Raw genomic sequence first — 19,439 nt, 5'->3', positions numbered from 1 at the left:
TGAGCTGGGGTGGTTTTTGCAGATGACTTAAAGCCAAATATCTTGCCTTGATAATGGTGGGGAAGGAGGGGTGCAGACCATGTGAAAGTGCACTGGAATAAAATCCAGCAATGTATATGGGCAGTAGATTTTTTAGCTTTGTTTTCCAAACAGGTATTTGGTGATATAGGAAGTGGTGCACTGTTGTATTTACAAAGGAGTAGTGTAATACAGTGATTCTAAGGCTAATTAAACTCTCAGTTTGAGAGACTGGAGGAAGCTCCAAGAGAAATTTGCTGGTACTCGGTCATCTGTCCTGTCTCTCTGCAAACTCTTCCTGTGATTGCTAGGGAAGAAGAAACTTTTTCTCTTCTGCAAAACACTTAATACTATGGGTAGTATGAGTATGCCTACAAGTAGGCAGAGAGGAAGAAATTGTATATAAAAGGTTGTCTTGGTGTAGGATGCAGTTGTGTGGTTCAAAGACTAACTGCCGTGACCTCTCAAACTTCAGGATCTGCAGCAAATATTTGTCCTCACAAGAGTCTGAGATATGTTTGGGAAGAAGGAGGTCTGTCAAGAAGGCTGGAGAGAGGAGGTAGCAGTCCCCCTAGTTATCTGTGGTCACAAGGACTATGGCTGCATTACTAGGAAGGTCTTTATAGTACCTGGAGAGCATGCGCTCTGTGGAAGATTGTGTTTAGGTTGGTTGAGTTGGCATAGGCATGAAAGTGCATAGGCAATATCTGGAAGATGCTGGACTTCGATAAAGGGTAGGCTTGCTGGGGTCAAGGTGAGATGTAGTAACTCTTGAGGTAGACTTTGGGGGGGAAGGAGGAGACAGCATGAATTGCTGTTCTGCTTGGGGAGATTATTACAAGCCAGGTTATGATGCATGTTTGTGGAGGCAGGGCAAGCTGGGGTGAAAAAAGGAGACGGTCAACTTTAACCCCACAGATAAATTCCCTACTCTCATTTGTGGAGTTGCTTGATAGCCAAAGCCAACAACATTAAAATCATCTAATGTTCTCATGAGCAATTATTGTAGAAGCAGAAACCGATAACTTTGTTCTGCTTTCCAGTACTGTTTTGTGGTCAGTCTTCTGTAGACCTGGAAGTTCAACTCTTGCATTGGTTAGCACAACGGTGTAGTAGCTTCCTGATACAGTTCTGTGTCTTGCAAGGGAGGACTTCTACTAATGCCTATTTAACTTGTTTGGTTGAGGGTTTTAAACTCTTTACTTTAAGCCACTTCTTTGTGTTCTTGACTAGCCTGGATTTGGAACAATCCTCCATTTCCTTTTCTGTAGGTGCAAGGCGTTATTTAAATACTTACAAGCCAGAAGAATAACTTGTGAAGATTATTGTAGTGTTCAGTGTAATAGTAAGGAAGGTCTGTAAGGGGGTTGCTCTCAGAGAGATTTGGCAAAGTTTAGGAACTGAATATATGACACAGCTCAGATGCTGAGGCAGCTCGCCTGTTAATTCAACCTGGAATGACAGCTGCTCTTAAGCTGGCACCAATATCCCTCTGAACAGAGAGGTCTTGTGCGCTGCTGCTGTTTCTCTGCATACTGAAATGTAAATTGTGAATAATTAACTTTGAACTGGGGAATCCCAGATCTGTCTATTAAACCATTGAGTAAAAAAACCCCAACAAAACCAAACTAGAAGAAACCCTGCCCTGATCCAGAATACAATCTGAAAAGGTAAAGGAATAAGATAGATTCTTTAAAGTGTTGTAGAATCTCTCTCATTAAAAAAAAATTTAAAAATCTCAAAATCGGGAAGTAGTTTTTAATGAGCCTGAGGAAGTCTGAAATTCTGAAGACAGTGAAACTTTCTCACTGTTCTCTTTTTTACCTTATGAGCTTAACAAAGAAACACCAAAATTAGTTACATCTTTTAATGGTTTCTTTAAAAGGTCATGAAGAGCTAAGGTATCTTAACTTACTTTGGTCTTCCTCGTTGAACCCTCTATCAATCTTCCTCAGTTTGGCAGGTTTGTCTTTTTATTAATGAAGGTGTTAATCATACTCTAGCATTGCTTCTCTCCCCTGAATAAGTTGCAGATGTCTTAAGGCTCAGTCAAAAAATTGGCTAGTCAAAGAGTCTAAAAGCTGGTGTTTAGATTTAAGTTATGGTGTCAAAGAATTGACAACCATTTATTCATTCTATATGCATAGGTTTTGCATCTGAAAACAACTAGAAAAAGTATATTCAAGTCCAAATTAAATGTATAATTTAAACAAGGATCTCTAGACTGAAGGAGTGTTCAAAATAGCAGCTAGCAAGATGTGAAGAGAGGAAACAGGAGAAATCATGTACTGTGATTTGGCAATTATAATCTAGTCGCACAGTAAAACAGACTCAAATGAAGGGTATAGGTCTTCATTCTCCAACTTCTCCACTTGTGTGAAAGTCATGATGAAAGCACTGGCTGCTATTGCTGTACCATTCCCAGTTTCTTACTCTGCTTGGAATTTGTATTTGAGCTCAGTCTTTGGGTTTGGGGATTAGCTGTCAGTGTACTGGACATGGATGCCTGCAGCAGCAGAAACTTCATCAGGAAGGTACCTTTAATCCTTGTTTGTACTACTTCTGGGTACCCCAAACAGAATCACCTTTGTAAGATTGCTTCATATGGCTTCTGATGGGCTGTGCTTCAGCTGGTACTTCTTAATATGATCTGTTTCATATTAACAAGTCCACCTGTGACTTGCTTGGAAGACTCTGAACTTCTTTGTCTCTTTTTGAAAACTAAGTTTCTGTCCCAGTAAATATCTGAATCTTTTGAAAATGTTTCTAGATTTTCTTTTCTCTTGTATGCATTTTCTTTTTCCTTGTACCTATTCTTCCCTATCACACTGAAGGCAAATTAATTTTTCCAAGTCTTATTTTAAAATTCAGCTTAGCCACCAAACTCTGCTGCTCAGAGTTTGTTAAAGTTAGTTATGCTTCTGAGTTGCTCCAGACGCTGACGACTGCTGATTAAGCTGAGACTCTATGGTATTGGGGAAAGAAACCCACGAAGCTTGAATTCCTTAACTTTGTGGGGTGACTTAATGGGAAACAGCCCTGCAAGAATTAACCCCCATCTCTTTTTTTTTTTTTCACCCTCAGATGATGAGTAAAATCTTCATGTGTGGTTTAATTCTTTTCTGTGCACTGAAAGTAGTAGGCTTAAATATAATCATACCTCTCTACTCAGCACACTATAATTACTCATGTCCTAAAACATTCAGAGCTGCAGACTGAGATGCTGTACCCTCCAGCAGTTTGGAGAGGAGGCAGAAATGACTGAGTGACTTAAGGAGGAGCACTGCAGTAGTGTATAGGAGTAGTGCCTTGTAGCCTCCTTTGCCAGCATTACTGTGGGTAGACTCCTCTGAGGTTTCATTATCTAACATCCACCGATGGAATACACAATTTGTAGCACCCCTCTTCCATAGTGAGCTACATACTGAAATCTAGGACTGAAAGCTTGCGAGTTTGATGCAGGTTTCCTTATACTAAAGGCAAATGCTGTCATCCGCAGTAAAGCCTCTGAACGGGGTAAACGGTGAGCAAGCCGCTTGTGACTTCTAGGCTTTTACAAACTACTGTCTTCTATAATGCACTAATCAGCAGTACAGAATAAAAGATTATTGGCCTATTTGTACAACAAGATCAAGGAGAATTGTTGGAGCTCTGTGAGCTTGAACTGCTGTCATTCAATAGCGTGGCTTTACTACTGTAATACTTTGTCTGCAGAACTGCCTCCTTCAAGGGTAGTATTACTGAGGTTATAGAAGTTAATGTTACATTTCAGAAGGTGTTCTGCAAAAAAACCCACAACAAACCAACACCCACAACCAAAACAAAAACAACCCTGACAACAAACATTTTAAAATCAAACTTGGTGAACAGATCACATAATTTTTGTCTTCTGTCTCATTACAGAAAATCAAACCACTGACCTGAAACGGAAGACAACTTGCAGCTTTTGTGCCCATACAAAACACAATTTTAAACACAAGCACTGCAGTTTTCACACGCTTCTGACTCTGAGCTATAGATTTCTTGTATCTTAAAGGAAGACTGTTTAATAGAAGTAAAAAAAACCCATAAAAATCACTTGCCATGAATTAAAAAAAAAAAGACTAAATGTCTGAATGCTTCTGGTACAGCAGTGTGGGTTTCTAAACACACCAGGTGGTTCTCAATAGCTGGTGTGACTCATCAGTCTGTTTAGACAGACCTGTCCTCTGGACTTTTCCTGCCCTGCGGAGGCAGAATCAGTAGTTTCGCAGCAGTCTGAACCTTGGCTTTCCGCTCTTAGCAGCATTAATGCCCTCCATTGTATGGGGTTGTGTTGGGGAGGGAAAGCAAGTCTGTAAAGTAGTGACCCCGCTGCCCGGGTGAACTGAACTCCTGTAGAGTGTTTACAGCAGACTCGCATAGTTTAGGTGTGCAAGGATCAGTCAAAGAATAGCCTGTCTGCTTCTGGGGTAGAATATCTGTCATCAGTGAATGGCTTGAATAGTTGGATGAACATTTCTAGTCAAGGAGGGGGAAAAAGAAATATGTGGAAAATCATTAACAATGGTTACTGTCGTCTCGGGGAAAGTAAAAGATGAGTATTTTTATTAGTAACACAGATAATGCTTAGTCTAGTAGTTAAACTTTTTAATGTTTAACTTTTTCTACTTAGGTCTTCAAACTTTAAGCCTCAACCCTACAACTAGGTCTGTATTCTGTGCTCTTTGTGTTGCATGAAGTCTTCTCCTGAAGTCTTGCCAGGGCCGTGTCTGGCATCACATGGGGTTTGATCATGCAGTTGCAGTATGCGGTTTCCAACTGTGTCTCAAAAACTAGGTAATAGCTTGTAGAAGGTCATTGCTGGCTGCCTAGCAAGAGTCTGTAGGTAATAGGTGATATAGTAAATCAAAGATCCTGTCAGTAGATGCGGGACAGAGATGCTAGTGGAAAGCTTGCTGCCCTACTGTTTATGATTTAAGTACTTATCTTAATTTCATGTACTCTCCTGTGCAAGTCTACACGTTCCTAATGTACAGGACACAAAGCCATATTTTATTCTTGTTCCCCAAGACAGTTGAATGTCTTATTTCTTCTATGTAAGGTGCAGTTGCTTGCAGAAGACTTACTTTTCAGTATAAACTAATGTCTATCCTTGCCTTCTTTCCTGCTGTTGAAGAGGTCTTAATGAATGCCTGAATGCACTCTTCTGCTGTCTAGGTCTGTAGAGACTCTAGGAGGTGTGCTGTAGCTTGCTGATGAAACTCTTAACATCTGAGATGACCAGAGTATGTGTTTCTGGTGATACCTCTTTTTGCTGATGTGACTGGGTTCAGTGTGCTTGACGTATTACCTGTAAGTGAAGAATTCAGTAATACTTACTCATCTAACCCAGAGGTAGTGAACTGCCACAATCAACTTGAAAACCCGCAAGCAGTAAAGTCATGTGATATTGTGCACCTGAACTTCATCTGGGATGAAGATGGAGAAAGGTTGGGACATAGCTCAGGACAGAATTGTTGGAAAGCTAGCACTGTTGGATGAAAGAGTCAGACCAGTGTTGCTGTCAAGATGTACTAATATAATCTCAGGTTTTTTGGTTTCTTTCTTTTTTTTTTTTTTTTTTAAATGTAGAACGTAAGCACTGAACTTGCTGTTTGCCACAACCATGGCCTGAAGCCTGGTGGGCTTGGCCATGCTGCAAACTTTTAAGTCTTATTTTTGGCACCTAACACCTTGCTTTTCTCTCTTACAGACTTGATCCAAGCAACTAATGAAACAAATGTGAATATTCCTCAGATGGCTGATACGCTTTTTGAGCGAGCAACAAATAGTAGCTGGGTGGTCGTATTCAAAGCCTTAGTTACCACACATCATCTAATGGTTCATGGCAATGAGGTAAGTGTAATCAGCTTTCTCTTGAGACCACATTGGCACTGAGCAGACTCCAAGCCAAAAACATTAGTAGTGCAAAGGCATCTCTTCTGAACCAGTAAAGACCAAAGAACAAAGGGCAAGAATGATTCTCGATGAGGAGCAAACTTCCCCTTAACAACATAGTTGGAGGCATGCTGATTATCTGTCTCTTCAGTTACAAAATTGTAGCATAAGATCAAGCAGCAGCCTGTTCCAGGATGTTGATAATTTATGCACTGTCTGAAAACAGAGCTATGCAGGATTAAAGACTACAGGTGACTCTTTGACTAGAGTCAAAGTTGATGTTCTGGCACATGTGTACTGCCATCCAAATAGCTGTCCTGTCTGCATGAGCGTTAAAATCTTCCTAGAGCTGTAAATTCAACTTGATAGCCTTTTGGATTGCGTTTTCCTTGCCCTTGCTTTTTATTGACCTGTATAGACTGGTATGTCTGTGTAAAAACAAAAAGCGTACTTCAAGAGCTTTAGTATGACTGAAACAATTCCTTCCTGGCTGTATATGAAGTGTTTTCATGCAATGAACTTCTCCACTGTTGCAGAGTAAACTTTTACTCCTGTCCTATTTTTCCATTCCAAGTTTTGGCCAATATTCTGATTTGCTTTCTGTAACTGTTTCAGTCTGTTAGTCCCTCTACTTGATGTGGGGCCTGCCTGCTATTAAAAAAAACCCTTGGCTTGGCTGAAACTGAGGGCTGCTAGGAAAGTCTGGGACTAGCCTAGTTATGCTGCTTTGCAAGCAGATAAATCTTGTGCTTCCTCAAATCTCTTTGAGAATTAACCATTTTTACTGCTCCTTCCACAGTCTGGTTTGTATTTGCACAGAATCTATTTTTATGTATACAGTAGGATATTTAGTAGAGATTCAGGCTAAACATAATTAATCTGAATGGATGAAAAAGGTTTTGAGGAAGGTATTGCAGGCTAAGACAAAAATCTGGGTTTTCATGTGTATATGCTGGAGCTAGACTGGTAATCTTCCTGCTAGGAGGTACAAAGCCTTCAGATACAACCTGTGATAAGAAAATAACTTTGTGTTGCAGAGATTTATTCAGTACCTGGCATCTAGAAACACATTGTTCAATCTCAGCAATTTTCTGGACAAAAGTGGATCTCATGGTAAGCCTACTCATGTCTATAATCTTAACAAGATTCCAAGTAAGATACTATTGTTAATTTCTCCTTCATTCATAAGATGCAAATAATATAAAAATGTGCTACTGGAGCCTTTTTATAAGTACTTAATGAATACAGGAGCCCAAGTCAACGGCTGGACAACTTCAGAACAATGCTTCTCAGTTCCTGCAAAATTTTTACTCAAGAGGTGAAACTGTACAACTCCCTTAAAGTGCTGGTTGAAATCAGGGCCGGGTTCCTTATTTCCTTAACTGTTACAGGAATTAAGGATGAAATAGATAACTTTCCATTTGTTTTTTTTTAGTTTTTTACTCAGTATTGAATGGTAATTTGGTTGCTTGGGGACACTGCACTTTTTAGGAATTGCCTATATAAATGTTTAATTTGGGGAAGCAAGGGGGAAGGCACCAAAAGAACTAGCTGGTTTTGATTTGAGTAGTGAATTTAGAAGGTCTAGGCAAAAATTAAGTTGTTGTTCTCTCTAAAGGTTATAATGTCTGCTTTTCTACTTTGACTCTGGAATTATTAGTGAATTTTCCTGTTGCTTCCCTTAACAGAGAAAAAGCTTGTTTCATGGTAGCTCTAGTAGAGAAGAGAGGAAACTCATAATTTGGCAGCTGTCAGAGAATATTTGTAGACTGTATGCAGAATGCAGGAATGCTACAGTAATGGGCAAGATCGAAGCAATGCCATGTTACTCTCTCTGTTAATGGAGACATGTGACACCAAAAAGACTTCAGCATCTTTTCGAAGTGGTAACACAGGGCAGGAACAAAGGCAAACAAATATTAAAACTGTGTTTGTCTAAGCAAAGCATGCTATGCATGGTCAAAGATACTGGTGTTTGGCAACAATGAATGCTGTTAAACGCATGCTTTCGTGTTCTTTGCCACTTTCCTTAAAGATAAATTGCCATTTCGTAGATAATACAACAGTGTGTCATAGATAATGAGGCATCAGAGTTGGTAGTGTTAAGCCTGAGTCGGCAGAGATACTTAATGTTGAGAGATACTAAGGAAAAATACAGTCAATGACTAAGTCAAGGGGGTGTGGATTTTAAGAAAGGTAGCAAAAAGGGACTCGTACTGAAGAGGAGGATGAGTTGCCTTCTGCACACATTTCTGTAGCTTGGAGGAAGAGACTTTGAAAGAAATACCTGAAGGATAGACTGTAATACTAACTGTTCAGAAGTCTTACAGGCTTGAAGGTCACTGAAGTTTGAGGCTGCTTGTACAATATCACGTGCCTTGAAGATCTCTGGTGTAATGATTCAAAGAAGGCACTAATCTCTGTGAATGCCATCATAATTTCTTTGTTCTGGTAAACCTAATCAGGGGAATTTTGAAGGTAGATGTCAGAGTGGAGGGACGTACATATGTAAAATAGTGGGAGTGTTTGTGTTTAAATCGATCTTTGTCCTGGAAGTCAGGTACCAGTTAAGTATAAACTTTTTGTTAAATTGGCATTTTTCCCCATTAATAGAGGGGTAACTAATTTCACATGAAATAACGTTACCACGTAGCTGCATAGGAGCCACTAGCAGGTTTCCCCAGGAACCATGCCACTGGTGCTTTGGATGAATAACAGATTCAACAGCGCAGCAGAGGACAGTGGTAGATTGTTTTGGTGCAGCACTACCACTTTTTGTTCAGAAGCTGGAAGATGTCTTGTGATGCCTATTCTGTATGTGTGGTTGTCTAGTGCAACAGAGATCACATAACCTTAGGGCCTATTGACTGTGTATTATTGTTTACTAAAGAACCTCCGAACAAGCATGAAATTTAAATGTAAAACTTGTAACTGTTTTTGCAGGTTATGACATGTCCACCTTTATAAGGCGTTATAGTAGATACTTGAATGAAAAAGCGTTTTCCTACAGACAAATGGCATTTGACTTTGCAAGAGTGAAGAAAGGGTAAGCAAATTTTAGATATGTAAACTGATAGGGTTGCCTGATCCATGAAAATCTTGTTTATGGCATTACGCTTAATTTTAGTGTCTCAAAGACTTAGTTCTTATGTTCTTTGTTTAGCCACCATGAAACACCAAAATGGTTGGATTTCTTAAGTACTTGTAGTGGGTTAAAAATTGCACAAGGAAGAGAGGAAAGACTGTGGGTAGTAAGGCAAATACTTACAAATAAAGTAAGATGACTTGCAGAACTGGGAGCTTTTAGTGCTAGGCGTTAAATCTGACTCTTATTAAATTGTGCTACAGCGAGACTGTATTTAGGATTTGGAGAAGGAAATGCTCTGAAATTATATTTAGGATGTTTCATTACTCTCCAGACCCTTTCTATAAGAAAGATGACTGATTACAAAGGAAAACTGAAGTGAACACCTGAAGTTCATAGCAGGCAACATAGCAAACAGTTATAGACTGAACAGAATAAGGTTGTAAACTACTGGGTTTTATTTCCCACAAGGATTGTGTTTAAAAAAAAAAAAGTTAACCCAGCCCAAAGTAGTATGTTGGTATTTATCAGAACATTTTGTTTGTTTGTTTCTGACTCCTCTAACTGGGACTTTAATGGCTCTAGGTTCTCTCTTGAAGCACAGACAACACAGCAAATGGCTTAACACCCACTGAGGGTGCAGCTTAATTGACTGCATGCAAAAGCTGCTCCTGCTAATCACGAGTTGTGTACAGGATTGTTCTGGCAGTTCTGGTGTATTCTGCAGCTTGGGATTCTGAGCTGTTAATGCAGGCATCGCTGCCAGGCTTTCCTCTCCTGCTTCTCAAACTGTCGTGTACCTGGATGCCATTCCTGCAGTGGGGACCAAAGTAGTTATCTCTTGAACCTATCTGGAATATGAATCATTAAGAAGTTTTTGACACGAAGACTAGTAGCTAGTTGGATTGATATTTCGGGCAGGCTTTGATCCAGCAGGTTGCTGTGGTGCTAGCATCTTAAGTTCCTGTTGTCACCTAGTGCCTTCAAACACTTCCCGTTAAATAAACATAAGTTTGAGTTGCTGGGAATCCTTCTATTCCTGCCTTGCTATGTGTTCCCGGAAAGGCTTTCTATGTGTGTTATTTCTGGTGCTCAAAACAAGGTGCTGCCTCAGTATAGCATAAAATAAGTAAAAATGGTGGTATGCATTCCCCGAGAGGAGATGCTATACCTGTCAGTGGCCAGAATGGGGCAATACATAATGGTGGTTGTGCAAGCTTGTGATATTCAGAGATCAAAATAGGCATGCGTGAAGACCGCTATAAGACTATGGGCAGCAATTAAGGAGCGCTACACATCCATGACTGCTGTGTGATCCTGTTGGAGTAATGGTTCCGGACTGATAAGGCAGGTCGAAGTCAGTGGAAGTGCTATGAAGGAGTAATGGAATTAATTAGTACCCAGGAGTACTGAGGAGAGAAACTCTAAACAAAGATGGCCCTGATTTAAATTGTCACTGAACTGGCGTGCATATATTGTGGCACTTGATGGGGAAAACCCCCAACCTATACAGGTTTTTTTTTTCTTCAATGACCAAAGACAAGTTATGAAAAAGTACTCTTAGCAATGAGTTGTCATTAGTTATTCATAACAAACTTAGAGAACTGGTAGTCTTTGTTCATTAAGTACTTCTGCGACAGTATTTCTTGTCAAGTTATTTAAACTCTCAGCATCTTCTTTCCATACAGAGATCAATCTCTTGCATTCATCACTCTAACACCAACCCCTTCTTCGCCTGCTGTCAGGGAGGGTGGCTGGATGAAGTATTTTCCATACCAGCTCTTGTGATGTTGTGGGAAGCAGGAGAATCAGACAGTGCTCCAGATGTTTGAAATGGGTGGTAGCAGCTTTAAGCTTAAATTTAGACAACAAAACAGTTTGGGGAGAGGGGGAACACCATGGCTTCTAATCTGTATTCCCTCTTGCAGAGCTGACGGTGTAATGAGAACAATGGCTCCTGAAAAGCTACTGAAGAGTATGCCAATATTGCAGGAACAAATTGATGCACTACTTGAATTCGATGTATGTATTGAAGCTGACCCAGCATTAACACTGGGTAGTGACTTATAAATGCTGCATTATAATTAAAACATTTCACCTTGTAGGTAATGCTTTACTGATCATCCCATTATGTGGGCAAAAAAATGCCCTTTTCGGTATCCCACTGCGGTAGAGTGAGGTGAAGGAAGGCCCTTTCCTATGTGTACAAAATGTGCATGTTCTACTCCCCCCCCCCCCCCCCGAGAGGGTAGGGGAACAGCATGGGAAATGAGGGCTCTTGAGGAATGCTGACTCGGAGCTGGGAGTTTTGTCTTCTACATCAGTGAGGGGAAGAAATGGACAAAGCAAGGAGACTGAAGAATCTTTTTTTCTGTCTCTTTGCAACCAACTTCTTTTTGGGGAGAGAGAAAAAGCCATTAAAATATCACATGTACATTGTTTGGCTTCCTCAAAACCCTCATCTGGTTTTCAGCTGTAAAGTGGATTGGATAAACCTTAATCCAGACTATTAATAGAAATAAGTGTCTACAATATATTTATAATGTAATAATGTTACGAATGTTGGTGGGATTATTTATCTGCCTTAAGGATAAAACCAGGAGTCAGTTGTTGTAGGAGGTACAGTGTAACATTGCAAAGAGGTCTTTGAAGGAATCTATCTTGAAGTTCTTCTGTTCTTGGTGGGCAGAAGGACACACTCCCAGATGGAAGGCAGGGCCCACTACAGCTTTCAGAGGAAAGCCTTAGAAATACATGTCTCGCTAATGTGTTTTTGTTACTTAAATGGCATAGGAATTGTGGTAGTGGTCTTGGAAGAGGAGATACTTTTTAATAAAACAAAGATCTTTTAATAAATAAGCACTTACTTTCTGCCCAAGTTAATGTGGGAACTGAAAGGGTCTTGACATCATTAACCCAACTGTATTACCTAGTAGACCACTGAGGTTTTGTTCAGCTCTGCTGTGAACTGACATCTTTTGTCCAGTTTCATTAAAGCTTTGTTAATAGTATCTCTGCTTTCCACCTCTGTGATAGGTGAAGGATTCAAGACTAAGATGTTTACTGTTGATGGGGATACTCCTCTGCTGTAGTGGATTGTTTTGGAGTGGTGAAGAAAGCAATCCTTGAGCCGCTGAAACCTTTGTTTGGTTTCTTTGTGTGAAAGCTTGTATTCAGTGCTTGATTCTATAACAGCATCAGATACCTGGTACAAGCTAAAACTTCTGATTGCATTCAGTAAATCTGCTGTAAATAACTGGTATTTTATTTGTAGGTTCATCCAAATGAACTGACAAATGGTGTCATAAATGCTGCATTCATGCTTCTATTTAAAGATCTTATCAAACTTTTTGCTTGCTACAATGATGGGGTTATTAACTTACTAGGTAAGTAACCTGGTGTCTATATCCTGCATACCATGAGCAAGTGAAAAACAAGTTTCAGATCTGCTTCCGTTTTTTTTTTTTTACTTAGTTTTCATTAAAACTTAATACATTTTTCTTGACTATTCTGTTCTGAAGTGAGAGAAAACTTTAAGCCATAACCTTTTACATTAGTGTTCATCTGAGGCTGGATTGTCATATGCCCTTAGAATTGTACAGAAGTCTACTTAAAGGTGCTGAGCATTTCTGTGCCTAAAGAAATGTACAGTCCTGTGTAAGCTTCCATAATATGTCCTGCAAGGTTAGCAATGCAACTTTTGCTATTTGATTGAGTTTTTAAGATGCCCAGATTCTTCTGTTGTATATGCTATGTGATAGCCTTATGTGAAGTAATATACTCCCGAATAACACTCCTGATCCCTCTGTGAAAGCATGACTGCCAAAGCTGGATCCCCTCCAGAACTCTACCTACTGTCAGCCTACAAAGCGTATAGGAGGCTGTGAGCACGTTCTGAAGCTCAGACAGCTTTGCGTGATCACCAGCATAACACACCTTAAGCTGTCCCTGCAAAAGGCTTTGTTATAGAGTCTAAAACCAGGAGTTGCCGTAAACTGCAGGAAACATAACTGACACTGTAGAAGATGAGCTTCAACTATTAAAACTTGTGAGCACTTCAGCTGGTCTATAAAGACACCTAAAAACTGAGATTGCTTGGCCAGCGTGATTGACCTAAAACTCTGGCTGCAACTAGAACAGGAAGAAACAGAGAGGTTACAGAGACTGAACAGGTAAAAAGATGCTCCTGAGCTGTAAAGCTCAGACAATTTTTTTGTGTCCATGTTGCAGCGCTTTCTGGTGGTTTCATAAAAGTAAGTCCCAGGTGTTTTGACTGAAACTATAGGCATGGGAAGCTTATGGAGCAGGTACAAATGTGTTGGGCATAACAATTGGATTGAGATTTCTCTGTGTGCTGCTACTTAAAGTGTAAGTTCAGGTTGAAATATGTGGCAGTTGTGCTTGATAATGGACGAACCAACTTTAGAGAGCTACTCAAGTGGAAAAAGTACTCTTCTTTGGAGTGAAGACAGCTTGGGAGAGGACATATTAATGTATGGTTAAGTATCCTTAATTACTTTGAATTTTAAGTGTGGTAGCTACTTCACCTACTTACTTTTTATGTTTAAAAACCTGGTTTACATCACACACAATGCTACGGCTGGCTGGGGTGCAATTTTCTGATCTATATAATTCTTTAACAGCTCAGCAAGCCCAACTTCTAAATTCTACTAAGGACTAGGAATGCTGCTAGATTAGTGTCCAAGTAGAAAAATGTTAATAGAGTGCAATATTCTTGAAATGTGATTTTCCACAAAACTAGAGTTGCTGATGAATGCAGACCTAATGTAAGATATCTTAACTGAAATTTGCCAAATTATTTCTCTAGAGAAATTTTTTGAAATGAAAAAGGGACAATGTAAAGATGCTCTTGAAATCTACAAACGATTTCTTACTCGAATGACCAGAGTATCAGAGTTTCTTAAAGTTGCAGAGGTAAGTGACTTCCAGTTTTCTGGAGTCTGGCACTTAAGTATTTTGTGAATTTTTTAGCACCGATATAAAATATTAATTGCACTTGTTAAGCATCTGACTCGCTGTGTATAAATGTGAGGCAGCATAGAAGTTCCTGGATCTGCTTCTTCATCTCTTCCTGAAGTAGTTAAGCTTTGCTTAGGACTTCCACATGTCTCTACTGTGCAGCCAGCCTCAACTTTTCTGGTAACGTAACAGATGACATGACTTCGACCATATTGATATTTCTTGGAGATGCTGTAATAAATGCATGCTTCTATGACAGGGTTGAACATTAGAGGAAGATATAGCAATTAGGAATAAAAGCATAATGATTTTATAAGTCTGCTTTTTAAGTCTTTGCAGCCAACTACAAGTTAACTGGAATGTGGGATTTTCCTGGTTTTGATCCTTGTTATCATCCTCTAATGTAGATAATACAAATATTACATGGTTAATTAACTCTTTTGCTGGGGTCTCATTTATGGTAGTTGGCTCCTTGGCACAAGATGCACATTTTCCACATTTCATGCTTCATTATAATGGACAGCAGTAATGAGCTGAATAAAAAGTTTGTTTCTTTGCTAATTTACTTAATGATTTATGGAGGAGCCTGCTAAACTCCCGAATGGCATGTAATGTCTGATATGAATGTTGAACTTGAGGGAGTGAAGTACTTCAGACACCTATAGGTCAGCTTTGCAGGACAGGGATTATAGTGACTATACTTCAGGATTACTAGGTGCAGTGGAGCTTGTTCTTCTGCAAAAGCAAAACCAGCAGGCATTTTGAAGAGCCATAGTGAAGCAACAGGACAACTAATAGAAGATTGCAGACTTTGACCTCATCTTGCTGCATTTGAAATGCTAGGAGAGAAGGGCAGAACAACAAAGTGACTTGGGCTTTAGCATTTTTTTAAGTGATGTCTTCTAGGATTTGCTCACTGGCTGAATTTCAGAGGACTTCATTAGGATAGTCAAGTATTTGGGTAGTACGTGTTCAGCAGTTCGCTAATGCTGTCCTCTGAGGCAACAGTGTATGACCAGAAAGCTCTGCCTGACTTGCAGTATGGAGTATGAACTTTACCTGGGTGGAATCAACCCCCCCCCACCCCCCTTTTTAAATGGATATTTAGTTTGTAAAAAAAACACCTGCTGCAGGTTGTTGAAGGTAGCTACTGGAAAGATGGGCATCTGCACTTGCTAACTTTGTGGTCTTTTTTCTAAAGACAAAGTACATTATAGGTTGAAGAGCGTACCACAGTTCTAGTCAAAATTAGTGCCTGCTGCAGTAGAATAATGTACTTACGTTTTTACCTCTTTTATATTCACAGCAAGTTGGAATTGACAAAGGTGATATCCCCGATCTTACACAGGTAAGCTTTTCTTGTAGACTTTTTGGATCTGTGTAATAACTAAAAGTTCTGTAATTAGGACGCACACCAGGAATGTAAATGTTGGTAGGAAGTCATACCACCTAACACTTCAAAGCCCTCCCAACTTGCAAATAAGAACTGTCCAAAACTATTTTTGAAGACTAATATAACTACAATAATGCCTTTCACGATGACTTCCAACCTATAGTTGAAGGGTAGACTGTTTTTCTCTTTCCTTGCTAAAGGGCAGATTTTCACAGCTCGTAGCTCAAGTTCATTTTTGACGACAGACTGCATAGAGACTGTGGTGTGAATAATCTTCATAATCTCTCCCTGACACAGTCTTGGTCCAGAGACGAAATTCAGAGCAGCACTAGCACTACTGTCTTGGTGTAGGAACTTGAAGTTTAAATGCAGAAGTTGTGATTTGATTGCTGAATTTCTCTGTCAGTATGCATCAAAACTTTTAGCGTCTGTCAGTATGCATCAAAACTTTTAACATCAAAATTCACTTATGCTGTAGCTGCTTAAATTCTATTGTGCTGGTCCATTTTCAATATGACTTGCAAATTGGCCTGCGTGCCTGGTTTTGTGTGTTAATGTGAAAAGGGTATTTACTTAGAGGAAGAGAACCATGCTGAAGAGTTCACTCATGGCAGTTTTGATGCCAGTAAAATTGGAACAGAAGAGCAGCCCAAGCTGCTTAACAGTTGTAAATCCTCAGTGTTCATAACCTATGAATGTGTAGTTTTTGAAACCCCCTTGGTTTAAATCCGCATCAGAGTAGTGGTTCTCTTGGTTAAAAAGCCAGTTAAAAATTCTGAAAGTGAGACATGATGTGAAGGTGGAGAGTTTTAATCTTTATGGGTTTCAGATGCTACAGGGCTATGAAGTCTGGCCACTCTTTCAAGCAGAGGAAAGCTTAGACTTCTAGCAGCGTGTGGAATACCAAACCCAATTCTGAAATAGCTGAAGTAGGATGTTCTCCTAACTCTGCACTTCAGGGGCTCTTTTTTAGCAAAGTCCAGTCAGTCATGAATTAAGTCCTTGAACCAGAAGGACTCACCTTAAGCTCAGTTAATGAAATATACTTTATAAATTTCTGTAGCACTTTTATCTGCTTCTGCTGGTGTTGCGTCAGCCTACGGGAAAGGCTGCCTGCTGGGACTGTGCAAGCCCTGTTCTACATCATCGCTCAGTGTTGCACTTGCTCAGCAGCACCTTAGTTACTGCTGCCGGAGGGTCCCTTTCACCTCATGAACCAATGCTTTAAAATAGAATAGAATAGTTCCTCTGGAAGGAAGGGATCTACAACGATCCAACTACCTGACCACTTCAGTGGTCTTCTCAAGTAGTCCCTCATAGCTGTATTCTCCCAAAGGCTGCTTGGGACTCACTTGCCAAGGCTAATTTGCAACATGCTGTAGATTGTGTATAAGACCTAGGCAGTGTATTTAAGTGAGAAATAAATAAAAGGTGAATAATAAAACTGAATTTCAGCTAATAATTAATATATAAGTGTGTATAATATCAATGGTATACCTAAATTCGTAAAGCAAGCCATGGCAATAGTCAGTAGTATTCCACAAGAAGTTGGTTGTGTTGACACTTGATGTGCGTACATACTCTGTAAATCCAAACAAGTGGTCACAGTACTGAAATACAAATTGATAGCTCTCATCTTTGGACTTTCTAGTTTGGCTGCAAGGTTTTGGAGGCTGAGGAGGCATCTTGGCAGCTAAAGAGCTTGGCTTATTTTTATTTATTAGCAATTCTTAAAGTATGGCAGTTTTGCCCCAGATAGCTAGTGGGGAACTCATATCTAAGGTTCCACCACGATGCTGACTGATAGATTGGTCTAATTTTGAAGCAGTACCTAGAGGAAATTAAGCAATGTTCAGTGTTGCAAATTGGATACCAGACAATATTTAATTTCCAAATTGTTGCATCTGGGTAGAAATTTTCTGAAGCTTCCTCTCTGGATTCTGTTTGATAGATGAGTTTCATATTACCTTGTTGGCTTTTAAGAAACCTGTGAATAATATACTGGAAAGCTATTTAAAGTGTGTAGAGGTAACTGGTAACAGGATTTTTTTTTTTTTGAAACATAGCTTTCTGCTTACATGTTTAAGCAGGCACAACTTGTATCTTATGCTATAACCTTTTTGAATATGTAGAAGTCTGAAATATTTTTTTTTTTTTTTTTTTTTAGCAAATGAGAGCCTTTGCTAATTTTTTTTTCTTGCTGCTGGAGAATTCTTGTAACTAAGTCACTTGTGTTTAACCAAATTCTTTCTTGTGCTCAAATTAGTTGAAAATGATTAAATATGCCTATAAAAGCAGCAATGGTTAAGATGTTTCTGCATCGTGTATGTACATGGGACATATTTAAACTCCGCCATCATTTAAGGATTTTTTGAGCATTTTAAATTTCTGCATGTGTTAAGTTACCTTACTGCTCAGCTTGAATGCCAAAATTAATATGCAGACACTATAAGTACATTTACACTATAAGTGCATTGGTACTAGCAGGTACTAAGCATCCTGAAACATCTGGTTTAGCCAGCCAGCTGGTTTTCAGCATACTGTATATGGGAGCAGCGGATAGTCTGTTTTCAAGCATCACAAACTGACTTTTTTGATGCATATGTGTACCCTGAAATTAAAGACATTATTTATGAAAAACACCATAGGTATTGCTGTCAGGAATTGTGGTTGATCTGAAAGAGACTGATAAAGAGAATTCCCTGTTTAAAGGCTGTACCATTGATGAACCGGTAACCCTGATGAAATACTTGACTGTTACATGCTACTGTATCTCTCAAGGGTTTCCTTCTTGCTTGTTGATCTTGTAGGAGTCTACTTATCTGAACTCTATTTTTATACTGGAGTAGCTAAGCACACTGTCGCTTGCATTTACAACTACTTTTCCTATCTACCATTGTAACAGCAAGTGCATGCCTGGGGATATCGCCTGACCACAAAAAGATTGCTTAAAATAAAACCTAAGATCAGGGAGGCTTGAAAAAGCTTAGTTTTTGTAGATGTCTAAAATAGTAATCTTTCTGAATTTTGAGTTAGCTGCTGGGCTCAGTAACTTGTGCCTGGCTAGCATTTTGAGAAGAAACAGCTATAAGGCTTTGTGATGTTGGGAGTCTTGACCCAAAGGTAGCTGCTTTTGGGGGCACTGGAAAGGACTTTTACTTAGTATTTGCAGTCTAAACAAAACAATCTAACCCTCTGGTCATGAAAGAGGGGTTGGAGGTCTGACTACAAGCAAAACTGAAGGGATGACCTTGAACCTATTACTCTTAAAATTAACCCTGTGGATGCCTGTGCTGTTGTCAATGTTTAACACTGACTCAAAGCATGATCAGCAGCCCAACCTGGATTTAGGCTTCAGGCACTGTTTAGTAGAGGTAAATGTTTTCTCTCTGCAAATTTGGACACTGTATTATCTTTCAAAAGCTGTCTTTGCCTGAATACTTCTAGCATGGAAATCCACTATCTTCACAGGGGTGTAAATAAAATAACAGCTTGAGCATGCACATGGTGGACTTCAGGGAAGGTGGTGCTGGATTTTGAAGTATCATTAGGTCAATGTATTGTGTTTAGAAGTGTATCTTTCTCTTTGCTTTCAAGGCTCCTAGCAGTCTCATGGAGACCCTTGAGCAACATCTAAACTCACTGGAAGGAAAAAAACCTGGCAACAAGTAGGTATATGCGTTGTACCATGTGTCAAGGCATAACGGTAACAATGTGAGACTAGCTGATGTTTAGGTTTGCCTCCCCCAGCCTCCTTTTGTCACTTAGCTGGAAAATAAGCTGTAGTAAGACTAGGCTTTTCCTTTCCCTTACAAAGGCACCTTAGTGGCAACTTTTTTTTTTCTTACTGAGGGGTGGGGGGAAATGACACACCGAACAACTAGACACTTTCCAAAATGAAGTAAAATTAACTATGGAAAACTCCTAGAAGGAACTGTTTTTCCCTGCTGCTAAGGCTTTTATCATCAAAATTGATTTGTTTTCTAATGGCTTTGCGTCTTCTTACTAGATACTTGTCATGGCTAAGTCTAGGAAGGATTAAGC

General features: G+C 39.6%; 1 protein-coding gene across 24 annotated transcripts in view; it reads left to right on the top strand.

The window, feature by feature from the left end:
• Positions 1 to 19,439, top strand: part of SNAP91 (synaptosome associated protein 91) — a 72,820-nt gene that overhangs the window by 15,787 nt on the left and 37,594 nt on the right. For 17 of the 24 annotated variants that reach the window (XR_012775185.1, XR_012775175.1, XR_012775184.1 and 14 more), the window contains 9 exons: positions 5,753 to 5,895; positions 6,975 to 7,050; positions 8,881 to 8,983; positions 10,951 to 11,044; positions 12,297 to 12,408; positions 13,851 to 13,957; positions 15,309 to 15,350; positions 18,044 to 18,127; positions 18,993 to 19,063. Coding sequence is in view for 2 of the 24 variants with exons in the window: in XM_075498290.1 (XP_075354405.1) it covers positions 5,753 to 5,895; positions 6,975 to 7,050; positions 8,881 to 8,983; positions 10,951 to 11,044; positions 12,297 to 12,408; positions 13,851 to 13,957; positions 15,309 to 15,350; positions 18,044 to 18,127; positions 18,993 to 19,063 (832 nt within the window). In the remaining 22 variants the exon portion in view is untranslated. The remainder of the gene's footprint in view (positions 1 to 5,752; positions 5,896 to 6,974; positions 7,051 to 8,880; positions 8,984 to 10,950; positions 11,045 to 12,296; positions 12,409 to 13,850; positions 13,958 to 15,308; positions 15,351 to 18,043; positions 18,128 to 18,992; positions 19,064 to 19,439) is intronic. The other 7 variants (XR_012775195.1, XR_012775194.1, XR_012775181.1 and 4 more) reach the window with 1 other exon arrangement.

The sequence above is a fragment of the Mycteria americana genome, chromosome 3 (assembly GCF_035582795.1).
Source record: "Mycteria americana isolate JAX WOST 10 ecotype Jacksonville Zoo and Gardens chromosome 3, USCA_MyAme_1.0, whole genome shotgun sequence".
Lineage (NCBI taxonomy): Eukaryota > Metazoa > Chordata > Aves > Ciconiiformes > Ciconiidae > Mycteria > Mycteria americana.
The sequence above is the reverse complement of the archived record's forward strand: the minus strand, read 5'-3'. Positions and strand labels throughout refer to the sequence as shown.